Source organism: Oncorhynchus mykiss, chromosome 1 (assembly GCF_057628025.1).
Source record: "Oncorhynchus mykiss isolate SJ-2025 chromosome 1, ASM5762802v1, whole genome shotgun sequence".
NCBI lineage: Eukaryota > Metazoa > Chordata > Actinopteri > Salmoniformes > Salmonidae > Oncorhynchus > Oncorhynchus mykiss.
Window position 1 is genome coordinate 40,865,672 of NC_143022.1, and position 25,949 is coordinate 40,891,620.

Sequence of the window (25,949 nt, forward strand, 5' to 3'; positions counted from 1 at the left end):
ACCCTGAACACCCTGAGACTTCTTTCTCCTCACTGCTCTATAAAAGCAATTTTCAGTTTTCCCTCTCCCCGCTCAGACCACTCCGATACAGTCCTAGTAAAATAAATAGGTAAAAACCTATTTTTGCCCATTTTAAATGGAAACCTATTACAGTATGGTACTTAAATTGTTACCCATCAATTATTTGATATTGATATAAAAACAGCTGCATTGGGCCTTTAATAAAAGGTGTTAACATAGAGTTGGTTATAAGAGGAAAATAAGCAGTGGCAAAACGCATACCAAGTATCATATTTGATCTTTATTGTGTCTCCACCTTTTCTGCAATTGATTTCTATGCATCTTTTTTGAAACACACATCCAGGAAGAAACAAAAACTGAGGAAAACATAAAATTATTCCTTCATAAATTCCATCTTAAACAAAAAAAAGTGCTACAACAAATCACATACAAAAGACAAGTCTACAGAGTGACTCAGACACAGACAGTAGGAAATAGAGGAGGAGAAAGGGACAGGGGAAAGTGCTGTACTAGGTACAGTGGTAGTGTCATGTCATGGTAGAACATATAATCAGAGGGACAATGCAACCTGAAAAGTGATGCAGGTACATTGGTAATCTGGTGGTCCAGTGTGTTGGTACTTCAACCACCACTCTGTTCTTTTGTTGTCATATCAATAGAGGAATTGGCTACAGCACATACTGTATAAGACCAGGCTATTGCCTGAGCATTGTGGAGTGAGATGTTGGACCATAGGGAAGTGTGTTCTGAGGAAGGAGTGTAAAACATCAGGGATGTAGTGAGGGAGGTGTAACAGAGGACAGCAAGGTGGAGAAATATAAAAAGCCCAGAGGAAAAGTAGCATTGGACACTAGGCAGTGGAGGTTGGTGGGAGGAGCTATAGGAGGACATTGTTATGGCTGGAATGGAATTGAAAAAAGGGACGTATCAAACATATGGAAATGACATGTTTGACTCCGTTCCATTTCAGCCATACCAAATAGATCCTCCCACCAGCCTCCACTGATACTAGGATGGTAGAAGATGCAGGGAAGAAGGTAGAGGAGAAACATATAGTGAGATATGGCAGAGAGAGTGGCCCGATATCAACATAGTGCATCTGCCATTACTGATGATTTACCTTCACCACCAAAGACATACGGATCATAGAGTACCTTCACCCAACCAGCGTCAAGGCTATAGAGATGTTTTATGATGAAAGCTGATAAATAAATAAAAAAGACCACATATGCAAAAGTACACTGGTTGTTTAAGTCAGCCCTGGAGGACCCCTGTTAATGTCTCCACATAATTAGGTAGTGAAGGTTGAACCACAGTCCTCCCTGCCTGGCTTTGAAACAAGGAGATAAGGAAGTACGCCGATGCTCCATCATCACTACACAGACTCACTAATATGACGATTAGCAGTCCAGTAGTATGAACCGAAACCTTGTCCCCGATACTGCACTCTGGGTCTCACTACACACTCACTACTCCTCCGACATACTGCATCTTCACAGAAGTTTTCCACAGCAACATAACCATGTGTCATATGTTAAATACGAGGTATAGTCATCATAGTTGTATCTTCCACTGCATACAGGAGAGTACACAACAAGAATAGCTTAAGGAGAATTTAAATACAAACATAATTTAAATTCCATTCCGGGTCCTCCACTGCCAGCCAACTCATCAGGAAATGACAGCTTTGTCCACAGACCATCTACAGGGGGGGTTGAAAGCAGGGGGGGTTGAAAGGATAGCAAGCCGTCCAGTTCATTCGATAATGATGACTGGCAAAAAAGCAGTGTGAGGATTGGGATGTCCGTAGTGTGTGTGATCTAGTCACCAGTCTGGTAGTGACTACAGAGTGACTGACTACCTGACATACAGTATCTTACAGAGCCATAGCTACTGAGAGAGAGAGAGCGAGAGTGAGAGCACACATTCACACTGCGAGTACACAGCTGCAGTCAGTCGGTTAATGCAGTCAATAGAAAACAATGAGCAGTGATGAGCACCTAATGGAATGAACAGTTCTCTAGTCCGCCGCAGGTAGGCTCCATCAGGATTATATATAGATTTTTTAAACTGTCCACACCAAATAAAGCTTTAGAAATTGCACTCGTCGCCACGTTATTTCCAGGTCCTTATCCTTGTGATATTTACATTCAGTAGTTAGTCCAGGATGGGATACAAAAAAATAATCAAATGAAGTGATCTTAAAAACTGAAAACAAAGTATGTTTGTGTTACTTGACATCACTACTGCAATGCAAAGGCAGAAGACCGCCAGTATCTGTTCTGTGATAAAGACAGCACCTGTATTATCACAAGCACAAAAGGTTTCTGGTTCTGAGATTGTCTGTCTGTGACAGCCATCTTCTGCCCCCTGCAGATAGAGTGTAGTCATGAAGGCTACCTGCTCTTACGGGCTGAATTTACAGTTCAGAGTGTGTAGTGCGTGTGGTGTGTGGTGTGTGGTGTGTGTGGTGCGTAGTGTATACACAGGTTGGACCAGGAAGCACCCGTGTGGCCACCCCTCTGTGCACTGGGATGCAGTTTTCCTATAGAATAAAACTGAACAGAGCAGGACCAGGTGGGACCAAAACTGGTCTGGGTGGGTCTGGTCTGGGCCTGGACTGGTGTGGAGGTGTGTATCTGGGCTTGGCTAGCGCAGTTTGAGCCTGAAGGCTGAGATCTCCATGGGCTCCAGGCTGACGGAGGAGTCGTTGGCCATAGGGGGGCTGGAGTACATCAGGGACAGCGACACAGGCTGGAGCAGCTGGAGGTCCAGGTTACGAAACAGAGACGACAAACCCAGCTGGAGGGATAGCCACAAGGAGAGAGATGTAGAGAGAGACAGACAAATACAGTTTGTGAAAGAGGGGTAGAGAGTGTGTTTGACAGAATAATCTTTCCAGACTACCATAATGACTCCAACTGCATGCGTGTGCAACCTACAGTACTATCCAGTTGTGTCTGTGGTGAGCCATGTGTGTAACCTACAGTACTATCCAGTTGTGTCTGTGGTAAGCCATGTGTGTAACCTACAGTACTATCCAGTTGTGTCTGTGGTAAGCCATGTGTGTAACCTACAGTACTATCCAGTTGTGTCTGTGGTGAGCCATATGTGTAACCTACAGTACTATCCAGTTGTGTCTGTGGTGAGCCATATGTGTAACCTACAGTACTATCCAGTTGTGTCTGTGGTAAGCCATGTGTGTAACCTACAGTACTATCCAGTTGTGTCTGTGGTAAGCCATGTGTTTAACCTACAGTACTATCCAGTTGTGTCTGTGGTAAGCCGTGTGTGTGGTTGAGGACCACTGACCTGTCCCTCGGTAGTGGTACAGTTGAAGCCGGGGTTGGGGGTCTCCAGACCACAGTCCAGACCCTTCCTATGCAGGATGAGGGCCGTGTAGGGAGACGGGGAGTGGGTGTCCTGCTACACGTCACACAAACAGCAAAGCAGAAACATATCAGCATCAATGGTAAACACACAGAACCCTACATGTATTATATCTTCCAGTATATTGACGCTCCACAAACAAGAGAATGACTTCACTTCTAGTTACCTGGTGCTGGATGCTGCGCAGGTTGATCACGTGGAAGTCGCAGGGCAGAGCCCCCGTGAAGGGGGCGAAGGTGTGCAGGGGAGGGATGCCACGCTTCTTGGGCAGCACGGGCAGCGCAATCACCTCGTGGTTGAGGATGGCCGAGGTCAAGTGACTGAGCAGGGAGGGGAAGCTGGTTGGTCCACTGTCCACCACCTGAGAGGCAGAGAAACACATCACAACAGACAACACAGGTCATATCTGACAACTAACCCCATCCCACCGTGCTTAGCTTCAGCACTCAACACAGTAGGGAAGCTGCATATTCATTTGAATTTTAAGCGCATATCCAATTCCAGGATGCTGCTATGGCAGACCTTTGAGCTACAGGGTAGAGGGCAGCTAAAACACAGGTTAAACTAAAGTTAAGAACTACAGCTATAGCACAGATTACACAGACAGACTACCAGCCAGCTACAGCTGGGTAGCAAGCAACCTCACTGTTGCCGTGGCAACATTACCTCTTGAGCACCGCCTCTCAGAGTGATTGTGATGAGCGAGTGAAACATGGAGGAGAGTTTGGCAAAGAAGCCAGCATGCTGGAGTGCAATGGAAGAGCAGACAGACAAAGATAACAAAAATAAATGAAAGGGGGTGACAAAAGAATGGAGGTACAGTGGTTAACAATCGCAGCATGAGAGATGAGACATTTTCAACAACTGCTGATAAACAGAATTCCTGACTTACCCACTGTTTCCACTCAGACTATATTGGCTTCATTTGCTTGGATATGACACCTATAAACAAGATGCAGGAAGTTCCAGTAACTTCCATCTGAGGACTCTAGACTGACTGACCTTGTTGCCAGTGGACCTACTCTCCAGTAGGAGGCGGAAGCGGTTGGCAGTCTTCTTGTTGTCCTTCAGTCCCTGGCCCAGGCCGCGGTTATCATCTTGCATCAGCCGCCGGTCCAGAATCACCTCCAACTGGCCTGAAGTAGAGAAAAGCAGAGACATGCACATAGAGCTCTATCATAGATCCTGGATAGAATGCGATGTGTGATTGACATTCCCATTGAGGACTTCCACCATTCTAACTGGGTGGGGATTCCTATGGATTGGGAGCGTTCAGACAAAGATCATAGCATTGTCTTCTTCAAATTGGGTTGCCTATGGATGGCCAATTGCATTTTCCCTGCCTCTGTTGTGGTAAAAAGCTGAGGTATGGGCTGGAGTAATATAACCACATTCATAGACAGAGCTAAAGATGCAAGGACTGGCCAAACCATGATATCAAAATTATAGTTTTAATCATGTTTTGAGGCTATATAGTATTTGTTACATTTACTTAGTTTACAAAAATTGGCTTAAGACAAGCTTATATTTTGGGTTCGACAGTTCAACTAAGCACATGAGGCATTTATAAGTGATATTCTTAAAGAGTCAATGGGTACATATCATTACTTCATAAATCCGAAAATTGATGTAGCAACTGCAGTCCTTCCCTACCGCTCTCTAGGCTGGTGGCACCCAGGGCCTGGGCAGAGTGCAGGGTGAGGCGGTGCTGGCTGTCCTGAATGTAGGCCTGGCTGGCAATTGGGTAGAAGTTGGCCTGCAGGGGGAGCTTCAGGAAGCGGCGTCGGGGCTGCATCTGTGGAAACATTACAGTATCGAGGTACATGTTGAAGCCAAAGATCACACATTCTGTAGTGTAAAGTGTGTGTTGTGGTCTGACCTGGAATCCGTTGAGGTCTGTGTAGAAGGTGTCGTCATTCTGGATGTCAGTGACCAGCCGCATGGCCAGCTCCTTGTTAGACTGTTCTCTGATGTCCACCATGGTGGTGACATCCAGGGACAGACCGTCCACACCTGGCACATTGTGTATGCGGATGGTCTGTTGGAAGTGCTGGTAGAAAGCCACTACCTCAGAGAAAAGAGGTCCCTCCACCACACGCACCACCGGAGGCTCCTTCTGACTGTAGGGCTGAAAGATGGAGAGACAGTGTGTTTCTCTAATGGTTAAGGTTAGGATTGAGGCAGGTTACTGATCCTAAAAATGGTCAACATGTAACGTACTGTATCTCTAGTAGAGGTAGGAGGGTTTTAAAGCTTGCTCACCTTAGCCTTTCCGTCAGGCAGGAAGAGGTAAGCCCCGCTCTTATCCTTGGAGGACCGAGTACCATATGTCACAAACTGGATCTGAACCTTCAACTCCTGAGGGTCATCTTTACGACGGATACTCTGCTCGAGAGACAGAAGGAGAGACCATATTATACATTACACTTCAACCAACTGATTCTGTGCTGCCTATTTGGAATTCATCAAATGAGAAAAGGGCCTTGGACGAATTTTATCATTTTAGTCAACTTTTAGGCGGAATTCCAAATCTGTTAGAGACAATGCACAGTCAGTGGCTGCATCCCCAAATGACAGTCCAGGCCTTTGGCCAAAAGTACTGCATTACATAGGCTACTATCTTGGCTGCAGCCAGCCCTCTACCCCTCCACGCACCTCCAGCAGGCCTGTGGTTCCTGAGAAGCCCAGTGTGAGGGACTGGGTGGAGGTGTAGAAGGGTTGTGGGTCTGCCGTCTGGGAGCGGAGGGGGAGGGGATCCACAGCGTGGGCAGTCTGCCCCCGACCAGACAGCCTCAGCAGGGTCTCAGAGCGCAGCGTCATGGGGGTGTCGGCAGAGTCATACAGGTGGAACACAGCCAGGCCCAGGGCAGGCAGACGCACCATGAAGGAGGCCTGTAGACAGGACAGAACACAGTTAAACACACACACGGCAGACAGACCGGGGCACTCATGCTACACCTAATATAATCAATGCATCTGTCAAATGAAGTACCAAGCAATGCCCATTAAGTAGCCACTGAGAGCACCACAAATTAAACCAGCAACCACACACACCTGGAAGACCTCTGCGCTCATCTGGCTAGCAGAGCTCCACTGGGCACTGAGCTGCACAGGGAGGGTCTGTCCATCCTCTGTGAGCACCCTGACCCTGGCAGAGTTCACCAACACTGTAACCACACACAGCCTATCCTGCTCCACCGGGTTGAATAGCACCAGGTACCTGACGGAGAGACAGGGGGATATCAGTCACAAAGACCGGACCCATGAGAGACTGTAGTGGGGCAGAGTGGGGGGGGGGGGGGGGGGTTACCTGGGTCCTGACTGGTCCAGTTCAATAAGAGTGCGCTGGGGCAGGGAGTCTTGGGTGGCACGTCTGTCATCCTATAGGATAAGGATATGAGTATGCGATTGTCAGTTGCACTGATTGCTTACACTAGAGAAGCACTGAGTAGTAGATCACAACTCCCATTGGAAAGTGACAGAAAAGAGAAGATAGACTTATATAAGCTATTGTAACACTAATGCATTGTTAGAGAGCTCCATGTCATGAACAGGTTGACGCTCCCAGTCCTTCTCCCTCACCGTCTCTAGGAAGGGTTCTGTCTGGTAGAAGCGATACACATCCTTGTTCTTCATCACTAGGAAGTGGGCTGCGTTAATGATCACTCTCTTCAGGCCCTGCAGGGAGTGCAGTAACCTACAGGAGAGACAAAGGACCAAGGACACATTATCCTAATATTCTTGAAGTTTGAGACATGAGTGTCTCACATCTCTATTCTGCGTCTCTCTTAGCCACTGACCTGTTGCCGTAGTCAATGACCACGTTCTCCTTGGCGGTGCCTGTGATGGCATCGTGATGCTGGAAGAGGGCGACGGTACGCCTTGCGTCCGTCAGCAGGGTGTAGTCTGAAGTGGGGTAGCGGCCCTCCATGCCTGTGTGGCGAGCATGAGCCACGGCAAGACTGAACAGGATCTCTGCCCCCCTTGGGAACACCACACAGGAATAGTTTAACAAAGACAAGTGAACCGTTGACAGTGTGCATGACAGGTTTCCATCTTCCAATTATTTATCTTTTGAAAACTACACATGTGGCTAACATTGTTGAATTAACGACTGAGAGTAAGGCTCAGATGCCAACCTGCTGTTTCACAGGTGTATTGAAGCCATGTCTGTCTGATTCCACCTGGCCTTACCGGAGATGGGACTCCAGCACGCGGTCCATGCTCTTGTAGAAGGGCCGGGAGGTGTAGTAGCCGCTCCAGTAGTGGTCCTCGCGGTCTGCGTACGCAAAGAAGTCCCCACTCAGCACCGGGTAGTCTGGGGGTCTGGCACCCTGGGGCACATTGTTGGCCTTGTAAACCGCAGTGAAGTATTCGGTCAGGGTCCCAAACTGGGCCTGGAGACATACAGGAACACAGGTGAGATTGAATCTAAAAATGTCCTCCCTAAACATCAATCAAAAACTAATGTTCAATAACTAACAGACCTCTCCCCAGAAGAACCAGAGAATTGTGAGCTTGGTCTCTGACCTGCACGTGCATCTCGGGGTGAGAGTTCATGTAGTCAAAGAGTCTCTGGTAGTTGAGATACTGCTGGTCCCACTCCAGGGCCTTGTCGTAACGAAAGTCATCTCCCAGTGGAACCAGAACCACCTTACTGCGAAAAAGCTTGGACTTCTTTCGGTACTGGTCCAAGAGCAGGTGGGCCCTAGGGTGGAGAGAGAGGTTACACACAGATTAACATCACAATTGTGGCTTGTGGATGCCAGTATTACAGGATTCAAAACAATAAATTCCTGAACAGTGCTTGCTTTAGAACAGTGGTTCCCAAACTTTTACAGTCCCGTACCCCTTATTAAAACATTCAACCTCCAGCTGCGTACCCCCTCTAGCACCAGGGTCAGCTCACTCTCAAATGTTGTATTTTGCCATCATTGTAAGTCTGCCACAAACACACACTATACAATACATTTATTAAACATAAGAATGAGTGTGTTTGTCTCAACCCGGCAAGTGGGAAGTGACAAAGAACTCTTATAGGACCAGGGCACAAATAATAATATACTAATAATCAATCATTTTGCTCTTTATTTAGCCATCTTACATATAAAATCTTATTTGTTCATCAAAAATTGTGAATAACTCACCACAGATTAATGAGAAGGACGTGCTTGAAAGGATGCACATAACTCTGCAATGTTGGGTTGTATTGGAGAGTCTCAGTCTTAAATCATTTTCTACACACAGTCTGTGCCTGTATTTCGTTTTCACGCTAGTGAGGGCCGAGAAGCCACTCTCACATAGGTACGTGGTTGCAAAGGGCATCAGTGTCTTAACAGTGCGATTTGCCAAGGCAGGATACTCTGAGCACAGCCCTATCCAGAAATCTGGCAGTGGTTTCTGATTAAATTCAATTTTCACAAAACCGCTTGTTGCAATTTCGATGAGGCTCTCTTGTTCAGATATTGGTAAGTGGACTGGAGGCAGGGCATGAAAGGGATAACGAATCCAGTTGTTTGTGTCATCCATTTCAGAAAAGTATCTGGGGAATTGCACACCCAGCTCACTCAGGTGCTTCGCTATATCACATTTGACATTGTCCTTAAACTTGAGTTAATTTGCACACAAAAAAATAATCATGCAATGATGGAAAGACCTGTGTGTTGTCCTTGTTAATGCAGACAGAGTAGCGTAGAGCTTCAACTTCTTAATCATAGCCTCAATTTTGTCCCGCACATTGAATATCGTTGCATAGAGTCCCTGTAATCCTAGATTCAAATTATTAATTTGAGAAAAAAACATCACCCACATAGGCTAGTCGTGTGAGAAACTCATCATCATGCAAGCGGTCAGACAAGTGAAATTTACGGTCAGTAAATAACACACTAAGCTTGTCTCTCAATTTTAAAAAACGTGTCAATACTTTGCCCTTTGATAACCAGCGCTCTTCTGTATGTTGTAAAAGCGTTACATGGTCGCTGCATAATGCAGAAAACACACAAGAGTTCAGGGGCCTTGCTTTAACAAAGTTAACCCTTTTCATTGTAAAAGGTATTTCAAGCTGTCAGGCATTCCCTTGGCAGCAAGAGCCTCTCGGTGGATGCTGCAGTGTACCCAAGTGGCATCGAGAGCAACTGCTTGCACGCGCGTTACCACTCCACTATGTCTCCCTGTCATGGCTTTTGCACCATCAGTACAGATACCAACACATCTTGACCACCAAAGTCCATTTGATGTCACAAAGCTGTCCAGTACTTTAAAAATATCCTCTCCTGTTGTCCTGGTTTCCAGAAGAGGATGTCTTCCTTAATTGACCCCCCCATAAACATAATGGACATATACCAGGAGCTGTGCCAGGCCCGTCATGTCTGTTGGCTCATCCAACTGTAACGCATAGAATTCACTGGCTTGTGTGCGAAGCAGTAATTGTTTCAGAACATCCCCTGCCATGTCACTGATGTGCTGTGAAAGTGTTGTTTGAGGAAGAAATTGTCTGTATAGTTTTTATGGCCTTTCCCCCCCGCATTGTCCCAGCCATATCCGCGGCAGCAGGGAGAATCCTCCACAATAGTATGGGGCTTGCCTCTCCTAGCCACTCTGTAGCTCACCATATAAGACGCTTCTAGCCCCTTCTTATTTATGGTATCTGCTGCTTTTATACATGTCTTACTACTCAAGTCGTCTTAATTCTTGCTCAAAAAACTGTGGTTTATTTTTCAAATTGGTATGTTTTGTTTCTAAATGTCTACGCAACCATGAAGGTTTCATCGAGTTGTGAGATAGTACTTTTGCACATATAACACACAGTGGCTGAGGTAAGGCACTACTTCCAATATAAGTGAAACCCAACTCAATGTAGTTCTCATCATATTTGCACCTCTTCGATGGTCCAACATCCCTGTCTGTTGTTTGGTGCTTTCCCGGGTTAGGGGACGACGGTAGCTCTTCGGCTGCATCAGATTCACAACTGTCAGTGTCCGTGCTAGCTGGGCTAACAATAAATGTACAATTACTGATGCTAGCATTGAATGTGCTTGTGGAAGCAGAACAACTTGTGTCATATATAGGTGCAGGTGTAGTACTGCTGGTAGTAGCAGTACTACCAGTGGAGCTGGTATGTGTCTCTATGGACGCAGGCCTTACAACGAAATGAGTAGCAGCTACGTTTGGCTACATACGGACCGTTAAGTGGAATTAACGGTTAATGTGATTGGATGTTAATTATTTGACGAGGCTACCTGTATTTGACATTGTGTTGTTATTTCACTGAACACTAGATGGTTTAATTGTATTTGTGGCAGTAACACGAGGCTACTCAGGCGAGAGAAACATCACTGAAATGTATAGCCCCGCTGGAAAATATAAATGGACTGTTTGAAAATGAGAGAAAAATAATAATAATAATAAGAAGAATAATAATAAGTATTTATTATTTTAAATGTGAATCACATTTTTATTTGGCGTACCCCCGACGGTTTGGGAATATCTGCTTTAGAATATGGACATTATTGGCAATAGCAACGTTTCTGTTTAGTGACCTTCGTCAAAGCATACATTTAATGAAAAGAAGAAAGCTTGCAAGCAGTGTGCAGAAATGTCTCCTTTTGAAATGCATTACATATTCAATCACATCTCTTAGATGTGTGAGTGCATCCCAGTGCAATGCCAGTGTTACAGGACAATAGATGACTGACTGTACATGACCTTAGAAAATAGATTATATATTTTTAAAAAAAGGACCTGTAATGGAAAAAGGCAATCAATAGATTTCAGTTAGAGAACTATTTTCTATTAGCCTCTCTCTGGAATGTGTGCTTTGTAGAGTTTTATGAAGCGCTTCTTTTTTCTACACAAAACTAGTGATTGACAAGCAAGTTGCAGTGACGGTCTCCAAAGCCAGTTGCATCTTTCCTGTATTTCTGCACCCACACCCCCCTGTTTTACTGCAGAGCTCTGACATCTCCTCACCCCCAATCCCCCACACAGTCCCTGGAAATGCTCCTTGACCCACATCCCCCCCCCCCCAGCAGTGTGGTGTACAAGGCCCCGGGGAGGCTCTCTCTGCTTGGCTCACCTCTCTGCCACGTTGGCCTCCACCACGGCCCGCGGAGGAACCTTCCAAGGACAGTTGACCCGGCCTCCTGGCAGCCTCTTAAAGTCAAACTGGCAGCAGATCTTGGGGTCCGGCCCGCAGGTGTGTGGCACGTCATAACTGTAGAAGGGCATCATGTGGCAGAAGATGTCCGTACCCGACTTTTGGTCTGGCAATACAAACAAAAGGAAGAAAATAGTTGACTTATTTGTAGTTTGTGAATATAAAAGGTTCAATGCAAATACAAGCAAGGAACAGATACTGTTCTTTGTTCAAACTATAAAATTGGCCATTGCCACATTTCCCACAAACTCAATTTGACTTTGAAAGACCAGAGTTGCAGCGCATTCCAGAGAGAAAAGCACATTATGGTGCAAATAGATGAGATGGTTTTCCTGGGAGCAGACCAGCCAGCCACTGACCCCAGGCCTGCCTCCACATGAATTCCAGGCTGCGGATAGAGGCAAAGTGCTTCTTTATGGAGTAGTGGACCCTCTGGATGAGCATGCTGGTCAGGTTGGCCCTCTTCAGCAGGTAGGGCATGGTGGCACTATGGCCAAAGGGGTCCACAGCCCAGCCTGACCGGGGGGTCACACCTACGGTAGGGCACAGCACAGGAGGGTTAACATCATGGAAAATACAACAGAGCATGGTGCACAGTTGATATGTCATCTTAAAGGAACTCATACAGGAACAGAAGACAGAACTACAGTGCCTTGCGAAAGTATTCGGCCCCCTTGAACTTTGCGACCTTTTGCCACATTTCAGGCTTCAAACATAAAGATATAAAACTGTATTTTTTTGTGAAGAATCAACAACAAGTGGGACACAATCATGAAGTGGAACGACATTTATTGGATATTTCAAACTTTTTTAACAAATCAAAAACTGAAATATTGGGCGTGCAAAATTATTCAGCCCCTTTACTTTCAGTGCAGCAAACTCTCTCCAGAAGTTCAGTGAGGATCTCTGAATGATCCAATGTTGACCTAAATGACTAATGATGATAAATACAATCCACCTGTGTGTAATCAAGTCTCCGTATAAATGCACCTGCACTGTGATAGTCTCAGAGGTCCGTTAAAAGCGCAGAGAGCATCATGAAGAACAAGGAACACACCAGGCAGGTCCGAGATACTGTTGTGAAGAAGTTTAAAGCCGGATTTGGATACAAAAAGATTTCCCAAGCTTTAAACATCCCAAGGAGCACTGTGCAAGTGATAATATTGAAATGGAAGGAGTATCAGACCACTGCAAATCTACCAAGACCTGACCGTCCCTCAACTTTCAGCTCATACAAGGAGAAGACTGATCAGAGATGCAGCCAAGAGGCCCATGATCACTCTGGATGAACTGCAGAGATCTACAGCTGAGGTGGGAGACTCTGTCCATAGGACAACAATCAGTCGTATATTGCACAAATCTGGCCTTTATGGAAGAGTGGCAAGAAGAAAGCCATTTCTTAAAGATATCCATAAAAAGTGTCGTTTAAAGTTTGCCACAAGCCACCTGGGAGACACACCAAACATGTGGAAGAAGGTGCAGATGAAACCAAAATTGAACTTTTTGGCAATAATGCAAAACGTTATGTTTGGCGTAAAAGCAACACAGCTCATCACCCTGAACACACCATACCCACTGTCAAACATGGTGGTGGCAGCATCATGGTTTGGGCCTGCTTTTCTTCAGCAGGGACAGGGAAGATGGTTAAAATTGATGGGAAGATGGATGGAGCCAAATACAGGACCATTCTGGAAGAAAACCTGATGTAGTCTGCAAAAGACCTGAGACTGGGACGGAGATTTGTCTTCCAACAAGACAATGATCCAAAACATAAAGCAAAATCTACAATGGAATGGTTCAAAAATAAACATATCCAGGTGTTAGAATGGCCAAGTCAAAGTCCAGACCTGAATCCAATCGAGAATCTGTGGAAAGAATTGAAAACTGCTGTTCACAAATGCTCTCCATCCAACCTCACTGAGCTCGAGCTGTTTTGCAAGGAGGAATGGGAAAAAATGTCAGTCTCTCGATGTGCAAAACTGATAGAGACATACCCCAAGCGACTTACAGCTGTAATCGCAGCAAAAGGTGGCGCTACAAAGTATTAACTTAAGGGGGATGAATAATTTTGCACGCCCAATTTTTCAGTTTTTGATTTGTTAAAAAAGTTTGAAATATCCAATAAATGTTGTTCCACTTCATGATTGTGTTCCACTTGTTGTTGATTCTTCACAAAAAAATACAGTTTTATATCTTTATGTTTGAAGCCTGAAATGTGGCAAAAGGTCGCAAAGTTCAAGGGGGCCGAATACTTTCGCAAGGCACTGTATGTCCGAAGTCATACAGGATTTCACACAATATGCACAAAAGGTGTCATTGCAAAGTTATCCACTCAGAGTTTGAATCAGTTTAACTTTCAAATGCTTCCGCTCCCAACCTTAGGGTACAAAGCCCCTTGCATGAATAAGAAAAAGTGTCTCGGAAAGGGCAGACGTGTCACTTACCCACGTTCTTCTCCAGCCACTGATGGCCTTCTATGAGCTGGTCGATCATGGCGAAGTAGTGAACGTTGGCCTCATCACTCATCACCCAGCCTCCAGTCACCATCTCCAGCTGACCTCCTAGGATTAGCCTGAGACATCCACACAGTAGGGAGGTGAGAAAAAGCAAACTCTTACTCCGAGCCACTGCATTAACCAGAAAGCAGGCTATGTCAGGAGTATCTAGTCTCTATGACAAGGCAGATGTGGAGTACATTAGTTAATTACTGTAGATCACCCTGCTAAAGTGGCCTGGCAGGTTGTTTACAGCCTGTGATAAGTGATACTGAAAATATACTGTTTTGCTAGTTAGGTAGACATTCACAGCTGGACGAGTTACAGAAAACAACTGAAATCAAATCTACCAAGACCGGCACTATTGACTCTTCCCCCATGTGGGCAATCCTCAAAAGACAGCTCAAATACTTTAAGGAAGAATCCATTTGAGAGAGCTGAGAGCTAGTACTGTGACTGTGAGACACTTACTTGCGCATGGCTTCCTGCTTATGCATGTCAGCGCTCTCCCACCACTTGGCGAAATAGGAGATCTCGGACCAGATGAACTTCCTGCGTGGGTCCTCAGTCAACTTCACCAGCATGTTATTGAAGATGTGCTGCGTCTGGTCTGTGTAGTACTTATCAAATGTCTTTATCCAGCCTGCCGGGATGGGAGACAGCAGCACAGAGGTGATGAGCACAACAAAACAGATCAAGAGAAACAGGGTCCTGTTCAGTAGGACTGGCAGTACTGAAGCAAAACGCTTCAACTGAAAACGGGAGTTCCTTACTGGAAAAGTTCCTGAGGTAGGCTTTGGCTACCTCCCTGTTTCAAAGCATTTATGGGTCTACAAAATATGACCCTGTATTGTACTGTACCATTTCCTATAGTGTATTCTGGATTGTGCCATGGCAAGATGAGGGGTAAGAGCAGGTCAGCAGTACAGTACCATAAAAAACAGCTGTGCGGTATTAGAAATAACACCCGTTTTATTATTTAAACAGAACAGAAACTGACTTACAATGAGCCACCTTGAATGCATTGTCAAAGGATGAGATGCATGTAGCGACTGATAATGTAATGACAGCTAATAATTTAACAACTTTGGCATTTAAAATGTAATAAATGCTGATCATGTGATAAATTGCCAATAATGTAGTAAATGCTGAATGCATAACTTAAAGTTTTTGCGTATGAAATAATTATTACATTATGCATTGATTATTACAATATAAAGTGGGTTTAAAAAAAATACAAAAATAATGTAATAACAATTTAAAATTGCTTTCTTTAATAGCATGCATATTAAGCGTCAGACACTTGAGGAACACTTTGCATTCATTTCCACAACAAACTTGCAATTTGAAGACACACCTTGTGTGATGTGATTAGCCAAATTGTAATGATCACAAAAATATTCAACAAGAGTTTCACTCCTCCTTATCCCAGGACTGACCAAGCTACTTTGCCTTAGAGTGCAGATGGAACCTGACTCATGTCAGACGGATTCACTCACACACACACTAAACCCATTGGTTCGGTGCCAAAAACAGTGTTTTTTCCACTACTGCCTTAAGTCCTCTAAAGAGCCTCACATATGGAAGTTCTACATCGTGAAAGGGGCCTTCTACCATTGCGTTGTCTGCAGGTCTTGTTATGACTCTACACCAGTCCTGCCATTAGACCTACTTCACTTTACCTGCAGTCTTGTTAAACCTTAAAAGCTCTGGCCTGGCTTTTGGAGGACATCCCAGAACAAAAGAAAAAACAGCTTTAGCGTGATTCACTGACAACAGTCCCAGTGGTCTCTCATAGCTCTCCGCAGACCCAAGACTAGCTGTGAACATTTACTCTGTGACACCTTAGTAATGAGTAAAGTCAATTCTAATTCAAATGGAAGCATAATGAATGGCCATTCCTGTTCTTGAGTGACAACCTGCAGGATCTACCACAGTCAACAAGTCAATAACTGTCAAGTTAGCTAGCGGGCCTCACACTGGCTGTAAATAAATCTAATGGAACTGTCAATCTCTGGCTAAAATCAAATCTTGTGCCAAGTAACAGACATTCTAATCTAAAAATAGCCTAGACGTTGGCATTCTAATGTAATTATGTCACTCCATTTGTCAATCCTGTCATCAGCAGGTAATAGCAAAACATGAAAAATGTATTGAATTGTGGTAAGACCCAAAAAATAAAAGGTCTTCCCTGTCACTAGGCCTCAATCACACTTTGCAGTTTTGAAACAGCAAGGTAGATCTACTACCTGACCTTGTCCAATAAGAAACCCTAATTTTCATTATCCATTTCATAATGTTTTGCTAAGGTGTGCTCTGAAGAAACTTGCTTTTGAGGCATGCCTAACCTGGGTCGTTGTGGGAGTGAGGGACCACAAACACCTGCAGAGGCTCACTGTCCCACTCCCCGGGCTCATAGGTGATCTCAAAGCCCTGCTTCCACACACCCCCGTCCACATTGTCAAACTTCAGCAGGGAGTACACGTCCAGCATCTGGAAGACAACAGACCGAAGTTGGCAAAGTGGTGAGAAGAGGCAAATCACATGAAATCGGTAATCTCTCACCTTAAACGTGTCACGTAGACAAGAGACAGTGTGTTAACAATTACATACGCATATGGCCTACTGATGGCCAACAGAACAATACCCAGAAAGTCCCTGGAGAGCAGCTCACCTGCAGGTCGGTCTGTCCGCGGCGGCCCTGGGCAAACTGGCAGTCCTGGGGCTTGACAGAGAGGAAAGTGGGGCGTCCGTCGAAGGGCAGGACCCAGGAGCCGTTGGCACTGCGGAAAGGCAGCTGTCCACTGGGGGACACAGCGCCGGTGTCAGTCAGCTCCAGGACAGAGTCCTTGATGTGGCTGATGATCTGGTGGTTCTCCTCCAGTAGCTGCTCCAGCTGTTCTATGCGGTTCTGCAGAACAGAGATCTGGCTCTAGAATGCAGGAGGAAAAAGGCCCCGGGAGGAAAATGGGGATGAACGTCACAGGAGGAGCTAAACATGGCAAGCAAGTCTATTTGGATGGATACACTACTTCACTGTCCCCTCCCCAAAGGAAACACTGTTGTGAAAATCCAGGTCCTTGTTCACTCAAGCTGTTGCAAATACGTAAATGAATAAATAAAAGCAAACAATTTATGGGTCCTATTTGAGGCAAATGCCAAAAAACAAGTTTAGGCCAACATGAAAAAAATCCTGTCAGAAACAATTAAATCTAGGCTTCATTATTTACACTGTTGCTGGAGCGGGTCTGCAGGTCACAAATATCAGCACAGCTGTGGTGGCTGGGCATCTCTACACATGGTGTGTTTATGAAAATAGCTCAATGCCTCTCAGAATACAGTACAAAATAAATGGATAAATGAATTATTTAAACATGTGTGCATCTCACCAATTAGGCCCTAGAGTATTCTACGTTTGATAATTACAGCTTTGATGTAACTCAAATTCAAAGGAAAAGTGTTCATTAAACTTGAAAAAGGTACTGCCTCTGGCTTGTAACAGCACACAGATGTATCACAACAACATGGTGTTTGATTGCAGACAAGGGTTGAGACTAACAAGCTTACTAGTGGTGCCATGTCTATAGATGTCTTACCCTTGGGAAGTTCCCGCCGCCGTTCTGTCGCCTTGCAGGGTCATGTTGGACTCTGTCCAACATCAGGTATAAGGAGAATACGGCCACACAGAATATGGCTCCTCCACACACAGTCACCTGCTTCTTCAACTTCATCCTTTAGCCTGTAGAAAAGCCTTTTGAGGGGCAAAAAAAATAAAATAAATAAATACCTTGACTTGTAGTTCTTTACTTCCAAGATAAGCAGGAATGGTCCTTAGTTAGGACAGAGTGGAGTGCAGTCCTTGGAGTGCAAAAAGTGCCTGAAAGTGACCGGCAGGACCAGTGTCAGCAACAGTTCCCCAACGTTGCCTGCACTCCCTTAGACCTCCATTAACCAGAACAGTCAGGGGCGGAACAGTTGGCAGAGAAGGTGGATGTAAGGGTGTAGGTGTGGTGAGGGACATAGGGTACTTAAATCAGCAGTAGCTGGCAAGCAGTCTGTCAGCTCCGGCCAAACCACAGCCGGGCTCCTTCAAAGTGGCCCTTGTGCTCCCAACCATCCAAACCTTTGAGATTTGCGGAGGGGGAAAAAAAACACAAAAAAACAAGCACTAAACAGCGAGGGCTCAAACAGGGAGCCTACTGTCTCCGCAGCATGGTGTCTCTGTGTGTGTGTGTGTGTGTGTGTGTGTGTGTGTGCAATCCTTTGGTCCAGTCCAACTCCCAGGGCTGTGTCTAATTCTTTAGCACTGGCAGAGTCCCCCTTCGCTCTGGTTGGCTGCCAGGGCATAGCCATAACAGTAAGCACATGGCTTCAGTGGTGCGGAGAAACAGGGGTGAATGAAGGACTTGGCTACAGGTACCACCAGCTCTTTAGATAGTCTTTTTCGCTTGGCTCAAAGCACTCCAGCATGAGACAAATGTCACTACGATGCTCTCTTTGACAAAGCCTAACCATATCAACAATGGCAAAAAAATAAGACACATTTCCTTGGTCACGTTTGCATCATGTTTAAATTATGTCCTAGGGTCCTTTTCTGAAGCCGGAGGGTAATAATCTCAGTTTAAGGAAGCATGGCCAAAACAACTATGTAATCCTGCGTTTAGTACTCAGTAAAAGGCTGTATGCAAGTGTGTAGGAGAAGAGAGTCACAGACAGATCTTGATAAAGAATGTATACCAAGAAGCAAAATAACCATGCTGAGCCCAGTGGCCTGGATTTCAGGACGCTTGCTAGCTAAAGAAAGACAGGTGTTCCTCCTTCCAACAGCAAATCCTGTATGATCATAATCCTATCAACTAACAGGCTGTCAGTGACAGCCTTGCCATGGGGATTTGTGATAAGACCCAACACTTACACTGGCTGCAAAACAACTAAATGGTTCCCAATTCAAAAATGATGTGTTGGGCCATCTGTGCATGATGACTAAACCTCTCCTAACATGGGAATGACAGGCTCCAGTGATATTAGCTAAGTAAAGTACTCTGCCTTTAATATAAATGAGCTTGCAATCTTTGCTAGGAAAAGTCACTGTTGCAAGCTCCACATTTTGCAATGCATAAATCACTACATGAGGATATCAGACTCCAAAGACTAGATTTGATTATTTCCCATGCATGAGCTTGTAAGAAAAAGATGGGGCCACTGACTGCTGATTCCCCTTCATCAATACAGATGATGGAAACTGACGTGGTAAAGAAATATCAGTTTGTGGAAATGTATCCTTGTTTGTCGAACCTGTAAATGAAAACAGCAGCAATCAGTGAAGTCAAATAAAGCTCCGGAATAGTTAATGGTGATTCCCTGTGTGTGGGATGAGGTGTGAAGCAACAATAACATGGCAACTCAATAATTCTTCATCTTTCAAGCAAATAAGTATCAATATAGCTAGCTAGCTATCAAGATCTAGTGATACCCAGTGACAAATATATTTTTCGATGCTAGCTAGCTAACTTTACTGAGAGAATCTATGCATACTCACGTTACCCCTACCTATATCTACAAATTAACACAATTACCAATAACAGGGGTACCCCTGCACATTGACTCGGTACAGGTATCCCCGTTATTGTATTGTGTAACTTTTATTTTATTTATTTTTACTTTAGTTTATTTAGTAAATGTTTACTAAACTATATTTGCTTAAAACTTAAAAAGCATTGTTGGTTAAGGGCGTGTAAGTAAGCATTTCACAGTAAGGTCCTGTTGTATTCGGCACATGTGACAAATAAAGCTTTCATTGGATAGTCAATGTCATTGTATTTTTAAATGAGCTAGGTAGTTCCAAATAGGATACCATTCATACACAGGCATAAACTATGATTCATGCAGTCATGCCTGACAGACAGCTAGCTATATTAGCTAGGATCTACAATGACAGGTTGGGTGGATTTGAAACAATTTGAGTGTACATACGCTTCAATCTGTGCTGTGAGTCAACTCAACTGACATTAGAAAAAAAAATACATTCCATTGCAAGAGCTACATCAGCTAGCATCATTTGAATGAACAATCTACATCACCATGGCAATCCAGCATCAATTGATAGAACATTCCAAATTACCATTGAAATTATTGCATCGCAATACCTGGCAGTCACTGCGAGTGTACCTATGAGTTTACCAGTCAACTTGTCAGGGTTAGAGCGTCCAAGTCCGTTCTATTTCTATGGGTAGGCATTTCTCTGTTACCATAACAACTTAGCTAGCTAGTTAGCCTGTCTGTTTCATTTACGCCTGTTAGCTAGCTAGCTAGTTAGCTAGCTAGCAGGTGCTGTTACATTACTGCATTAGCAAGCTTGCTTCAGCAATCCTTTTGCCACTGGAGTTTGCACTCGTCTCTGACTGACTGACAGCTGCTGGGCACAATCCCACGGCTCAAACACTGTAAGGTTTGCTAGCTAACGTTACGTTAGTTATCTGACTATACAACCATTTAGCTAGCATTAGCATTACCCTGGCTACCAGTAACTAGCTAGCTAGCTCAGTGTCAAAGAAATCAACCTACCAGTCAGAGTCAAATCATCCCGAATATCTGTTTACGGGACACATAAAAAATTGACGTTATGATGCCCGTGGACGGTTATCCATAGCTACCGAATGGTTTTCTGTTTCGCCGTCAGCCATAGATTGGATATGCGTGTCAGAGACGAAAGAGGAACCGAAATATCCCACTCCCTCATTTTTTTTTCTTTCAATGAGGTGAGGAGGAGGAGTCTACCGACGTGTCCATAAGCGACTTCAGTCACAATTCATTTTGTGGATTCAGGGTCATTCAAACATCGTTTTAAGCTTTGTTTAGCTGGTGACAGTTACAGCCGATTTCGGGATTGTATATCGATTCTCACTCCTTAAATATGTGTTATCTGATGTATTCGTTTCAGTCTCTGAAACTTTTAATCAAACTTTTCGCCTCTGGCTCCTGATGTCAGGGCACAAAAACAAGTCCCCTGAATTAGCCTAGTGCGCCCAGCTATATCCTTCCCGTTTTCCTTGGCTAAACTAGCTGGCTAGCGGAACTATGCTAATCCTCATTGCCAAACTTCATAAATACTGCACCCTCAACTTCAAAACTAATTTGCTAGTTATACAATAATTTATCAAAGAAATTCGCTAGAAAGATCTTGAAATTATTTACTGTAAGAAAACGGTGGCGAAGGACATCATTACTACTTAACGCGGATCTAAGTTCAGTTTTGAGATCCACCGGCATTGATGTAGGGTTAGCTGGACGTTTCTGACTGGCCTTGGAACTGTGACGACGGGCAGCCTATCCCTGCTTGGCTCTATGGGCTATGAAGTGATTCTGCCAACACAGACAGATATGTACCACAGGTTGGTGGCACGTTAATTGGGGACGACGGGCTCGTAGTAATGGCTGGAGCGGAATCAATGGAACCGTATCAAATACATCAAACACATGGTTTGATGCCATTCCATTCGCTCCGTTTCAGACGTTATTATGAGCCGTCCTCCCCTCAGCAGCCACCACTGATATGTACAGTCTTGTACCCTTAACCTTTTTTGTACCCTTAATCTTATTTGTATTTAAATCTGACTTTATTAATATAATGCATAATCCTAGAATGATATGAGAAAATAGCAGTTCTACAGATCACAATGACTACGATGAATGGCTAAATTACTTCCGGACAGGAAGGGTCAACAGATCTCCTCCTGCTACTCTGAGGGGACATACTTTTCACGCCACTTCAATACAAAGTGATTTTTGCAAACTCACCCTTTCCCTAACCTTAACCTCAGACTCCTAACCTGCTTACTAAAAAGTCACTATGGTATCGAAGTGGCATGAAAATAGTGCTTCCCGTCTATGGGAGAGCACCCCTTAACCTCTTAGAGTGAAATAATACCATGATATTGTTTGAGGAGAGTGCACAATTATGAACTTGAAAATGTATTAATAAATCAATTAGGCACATTTTGGCAGTCGATACAACGTTTTGAACAGAAATGCATTGGTTCATTGGATCACTCTAAAACTTTGCATATACACTGCTGTCATTTAGTGGCCAAAATCTAAATTGTGCCTGGACTGGAATAATACATTATGGCCTTTCTCTTGCATTTCAAAGATTGTTTTTTTTCTTTGTATTATCTTTTACCAGATCGAATGTGTTAGATTCTCCTACATTAATTTCACTTTTCCACAACCTTCAAAGTGTTTCCTTTCAAATGGTATCAAGAATATGCATATCCCTGCTTCAGGTCCTGAGCTACAGGCAGTTAGATTTGGGTATGTCATTTTAGGGGGAAATTGAAAAAAGTGTTGGATCCTGTAAGCAGACAGGAACTGACCATTTATTTTAACGTATTCATCATCTTTGTTTTAGCCTAGCGCAATTGATTGAGACCTGCAAAGCTTTGTGGGATGTACTCAAAAGCCAATGATTAAATAACCATCTATATCTTAAATCGATTTTTATGCGCACTCAGAAAAGTTGTTACATTATGATGAACTTTGTGAAATATGTTTTGATAACATTTGGTCCATCTGAGAATGTGTTATTTTGTTCAACAAAAAATATCCTTCATTTTTATTATATTGCAGAGTATTATGACATAAAAATATAGCAGAGTGCCTGACTATTCAGCTAATTATCTACTAGTGATGGATGATGACTGGATTGGGAGGAAGGTTTGGATAAAGAATGTAGGGATGATAAGGGACCAGATAGGGAGATAAACAGGACATGCAAGGTTTTGCCATGTGACAAGCAGATCCCTAGGTGAGCATTCCCTGTGGAATGCTAGGTAAGTTTCCTGCTCTACATCATACATAATCCACATGAAGCACAAACCAAAGGCAGGGGAATACTGTGGACTTAAACCAGGTAAGGCTCTCCACTTTATCCTTCTATCTTAATTAAATCATCTTTATCTTTAACTCTGCCTTGTTGGAAAAGGACCTGTAAGTAAGCATTTCACTGATAGTTTACACCTGTTGTGTGACAAATAAAATGTGATTGATTTAATTTGTAATATTAATTAAGTCACCTATTACTAACAATAGTAACTAACAATTGTCTTACATATCTTATATCCAACTAACAAGCTGCTTTTTATTGGCAGAAATCCTAATGAAGTAGGGTGTGGAGCTATGCTGTGTGAGGCCTACTCTGACCACTGGGGTGGTCACCACACAGGGTTCCACTGTCCCCGCCTCTCTGACCCCCCTGACCTGTCCTTCTGTTGCTGGCTGGGAGAGGGTCTTGGGCTCAAACAGTGCTGCACACGTTCCCAGTACCACAATAGCATGAACAGCAGTCAGACAGGGACCAGAGTGAACTCCAAAGAACCTGTGTACAGGTTAGTAACCATACTCACCTAAACCTGTAGGCTAGTATGGCTACCCTAGGAGAGCAGAACTTTCTATCCAGCATTTATGTTGTGTTTTGTCCTTAGATTGAGTGAGCGTATGGTAGGCTTTTTGGTTGATACAACATACTTCACACCCTATACTTGTTGCTTTTGTGGAAATATAAGCAAAACTGACATTTCAATAATTAATTAAACAAGCTGTTAGGAATATATTAGAGACAGATGGTGCTGTTTGTGACTCATTTCAGCCTTGGAACACTTATGAGCTTTGATCATATTGATATTTCCTGTGTTGTTATTTTTGCATTGTTGTTATGGATGTTTATTTATTTTATTTTTTGTGGGAAACTGATCAAATCAAATTATTATCCTAAACTTTGGGCACTGTCTGCAAAAATGACTTTCATGGAAGCATCATCGTCATTGACCACTGGAAAGCTTGGCTCTAGTTCTTCATGAGAGCTTTCTGTTTTGATTCCAATACAGCTACAGGTCCCTGTTCCAGACTGTGGTTCTGCTCTATGGGTCCTTGGTACTGGTCCTGATGCTTGTGGACTTCCTATGGTTCTGTCGTGCACGGGGTCTTTCAGTAACGGCAGCTCTTACGAGGCATGTCAAGTGTCCCCGTTGGATCTCTAGCCTCCTCTTCCCGTACAGCAACAAGACACAGCAGCAGCTCTACTGCTACCATGGCAATGGGAGGGACTCACAAGTCCTAGGTGAGCACAAGATCCCTCAAGACTCCTCTTGTCTCTAAGGTAACAGAGGACACCGACAACAGTGAGGCAATTTGGCTGACCCATTAAAGACTGAGAGTGTCCTAGGGGAGAAATGTCCATGCCAAGTTCTACATTTGAGCATTTGAATCCCTTGATGACCATCAATTTAAAACAACAAAAAACTGGATAACATACATACACTATGGCATAACATGGTGTTTTCATGCATATGGATCACACCAGAGTATATAGGGATAATGAGTGATCATAAGATATCTTATGGTTTTGCTTGTATATTTCCAATGTGTATAGTTTTAATAGGTACATGTATTCCCATCAGCACCAGATTTATTAGGATATACAGTGAATCAGTAAACTACTTTGTCTCTATACTGAGCAAGAGGGCTCATACCTAATGCCCTGCATTGGGTGTCTACTTCAGGTAAATGTATGGAACATTAGATGATACTGTATGATATCTATGGTCTGTCTTTTGTCATCCTTATCATAATGAAATACAATGCTTCATACTAAATAAAAGTTAACATTGCAGCTCTAATAAAATCAATACTTGGTGAATCTTTTTATTTAGGGATGAATCTACATTTTCAGAATGATTACCTGGAGTAAAACGGGGGAGGGTCATGCTTTTTCAATTTCAGTGAACAGGAGGGTCATATAATTTGTAATTGATGAAATGTCAATATTTCTCAGTGTTTTAGAATAAGTTGCTTATTAGGCTATATATTGATGTGTGCCAGATGCCGCCCCTCATCTCTGATTCTCTGATGGGCATGCAATATCAAGTGTGCCTATAGGCTATTTAGTGTGGTCTCAATAAAATTATCTATAGGCTACGAAGTGCATGCTCGGAGAAGCACATACCAAAGTTATATTTCTAATAATAGCTGCTGGGATAGTGTAAATACAACTAGGCTGCAGTACACACTGCAATGTATATTCCAATCCTGAGCCCCCCTGACCTCATGAACTGCCACAATAGGCCTACACAGCACAGCCAAAAACGTTTTTTAGCAAGAGCAGAGCAGGACAGTCAAAGGCAAGCATAGACTTGCCTACGAGAAGGATTGCGCGAAAATGAGGACTACCGGTAAACTTTGATAGCTTTCTATACTATAATTTATTTGATTAAAAACAATATGTTTGTTGCCCATGATGTAGGCTATTTATCTGAGTTATTGACCTCACAATAATCCAGATTCAAGTCATTTACATTGGGGTTCTGAACCTTGAAGCCGCAGTCGCAGCACAATCGATCGGGAATGGACGCTGGAAATAAGCATAATTCAAAAGTGTTCATTTTAATTAGACTTTACTAAAAAAAAAAGTATTTGTGTTGGAGCCTATTTCTTCACATTTAAGAAGTAAAAGATAGGGCTACCTGTTTGACAGACAAAATTAGGCTATAGGCTGCTATATCCATAGATTTGTCAGTAAATTCCTCCACCCACCACGTACTCTTTTAATAGCCTACCTTCATGTCAGTGAAAATAGCCTTCCTCTAGGCTTTCAGTGAAAGGCTGTAAATTGAGGGGGTATGACATATGCCTACTTTTGAGTGAAGACATTTTTTAAAAGCACAGGTCTATCCCTTGTTAGTTTAAGATTTTGAATTTTTTTTTAACGGATCCGATTATATGAAATGATAACAGCGCTTTGGTCCGTGATGCTTTATGCTAGAAACAAGCTGTAAAATACCCGGGAAAGACGTGACTCTGGTGGATATGGGAATGTCATTGTTTCATTTCTTTGA

At 43.7% G+C, this 25,949-nt stretch overlaps 2 protein-coding genes across 5 annotated transcripts; one reads left to right on the plus strand and one right to left on the minus strand.

The window, feature by feature from the left end:
• Positions 1-281: 281 nt before the first annotated feature.
• man2a2 (mannosidase, alpha, class 2A, member 2) lies at positions 282-21,405 on the minus strand. Of its 4 annotated transcripts, XM_036977122.2 has the most exons (24): positions 20,626-20,768; positions 19,269-19,356; positions 17,658-17,812; positions 16,736-16,993; positions 16,410-16,554; positions 14,533-14,704; positions 14,011-14,138; positions 11,926-12,099; positions 11,486-11,672; positions 7,942-8,119; positions 7,606-7,808; positions 7,212-7,394; positions 6,994-7,108; positions 6,722-6,792; positions 6,466-6,631; positions 6,067-6,303; positions 5,674-5,796; positions 5,291-5,539; positions 5,065-5,206; positions 4,414-4,547; positions 4,078-4,155; positions 3,578-3,772; positions 3,334-3,447; positions 282-2,823 (listed from the first exon to the last, which is right to left on the minus strand). In XM_036977122.2, exons 3-24 carry the CDS (start codon positions 17,790-17,792, stop codon positions 2,671-2,673), a joined length of 3,540 nt encoding a protein of 1,179 aa, XP_036833017.1. In that variant the 5' UTR covers positions 17,793-17,812; positions 19,269-19,356; positions 20,626-20,768; the 3' UTR covers positions 282-2,670. The 4 variants fall into 4 exon arrangements, with proteins under 4 accessions (XP_036833017.1, XP_036833010.1, XP_090086722.1 ...); XM_036977115.2 differs by lacking the exon at positions 19,269-19,356 and having other exon boundaries at positions 20,626-21,405; XM_090230596.1 differs by lacking the exon at positions 4,078-4,155 and having other exon boundaries at positions 20,626-20,790.
• LOC110522413 (protein shisa-like-1a) lies at positions 20,189-24,739 on the plus strand. Its single transcript, XM_021600792.3, has 2 exons — positions 20,189-23,444; positions 23,943-24,739. Exons 1-2 carry the CDS (start codon positions 23,236-23,238, stop codon positions 24,211-24,213), a joined length of 480 nt encoding a protein of 159 aa, XP_021456467.2. The 5' UTR covers positions 20,189-23,235; the 3' UTR covers positions 24,214-24,739.
• Positions 24,740-25,949: the final 1,210 nt, after the last annotated feature.

Bases quoted from the DNA above. Each gene is read 5' to 3' on its own strand.
- man2a2 (XM_036977115.2), bottom strand. From the start codon at position 17,792: ATGAAGTTGAAGAAGCAGGTGACTGTGTGTGGAGGAGCCATATTCTGT. The intron at 16,555-16,735 runs GTGAGCTGCTCT...GTTGTCTTCCAG, and splicing joins GCGGACAGACCGACCTGCAG to ATGCTGGACGTGTACTCCCT. The intron at 8,120-11,485 runs GTGAGCCAAGCA...TCTCCACCCTAG, and splicing joins GAGGCCAACGTGGCAGAGAG to GGCCCACCTGCTCTTGGACC.
- LOC110522413 (XM_021600792.3), top strand. From the start codon at position 23,236: ATGCTGTGTGAGGCCTACTCTGACCACTGGGGTGGTCACCACACAGGG. The intron at 23,445-23,942 runs GTTAGTAACCAT...ATTCCAATACAG, and splicing joins TCCAAAGAACCTGTGTACAG to CTACAGGTCCCTGTTCCAGA.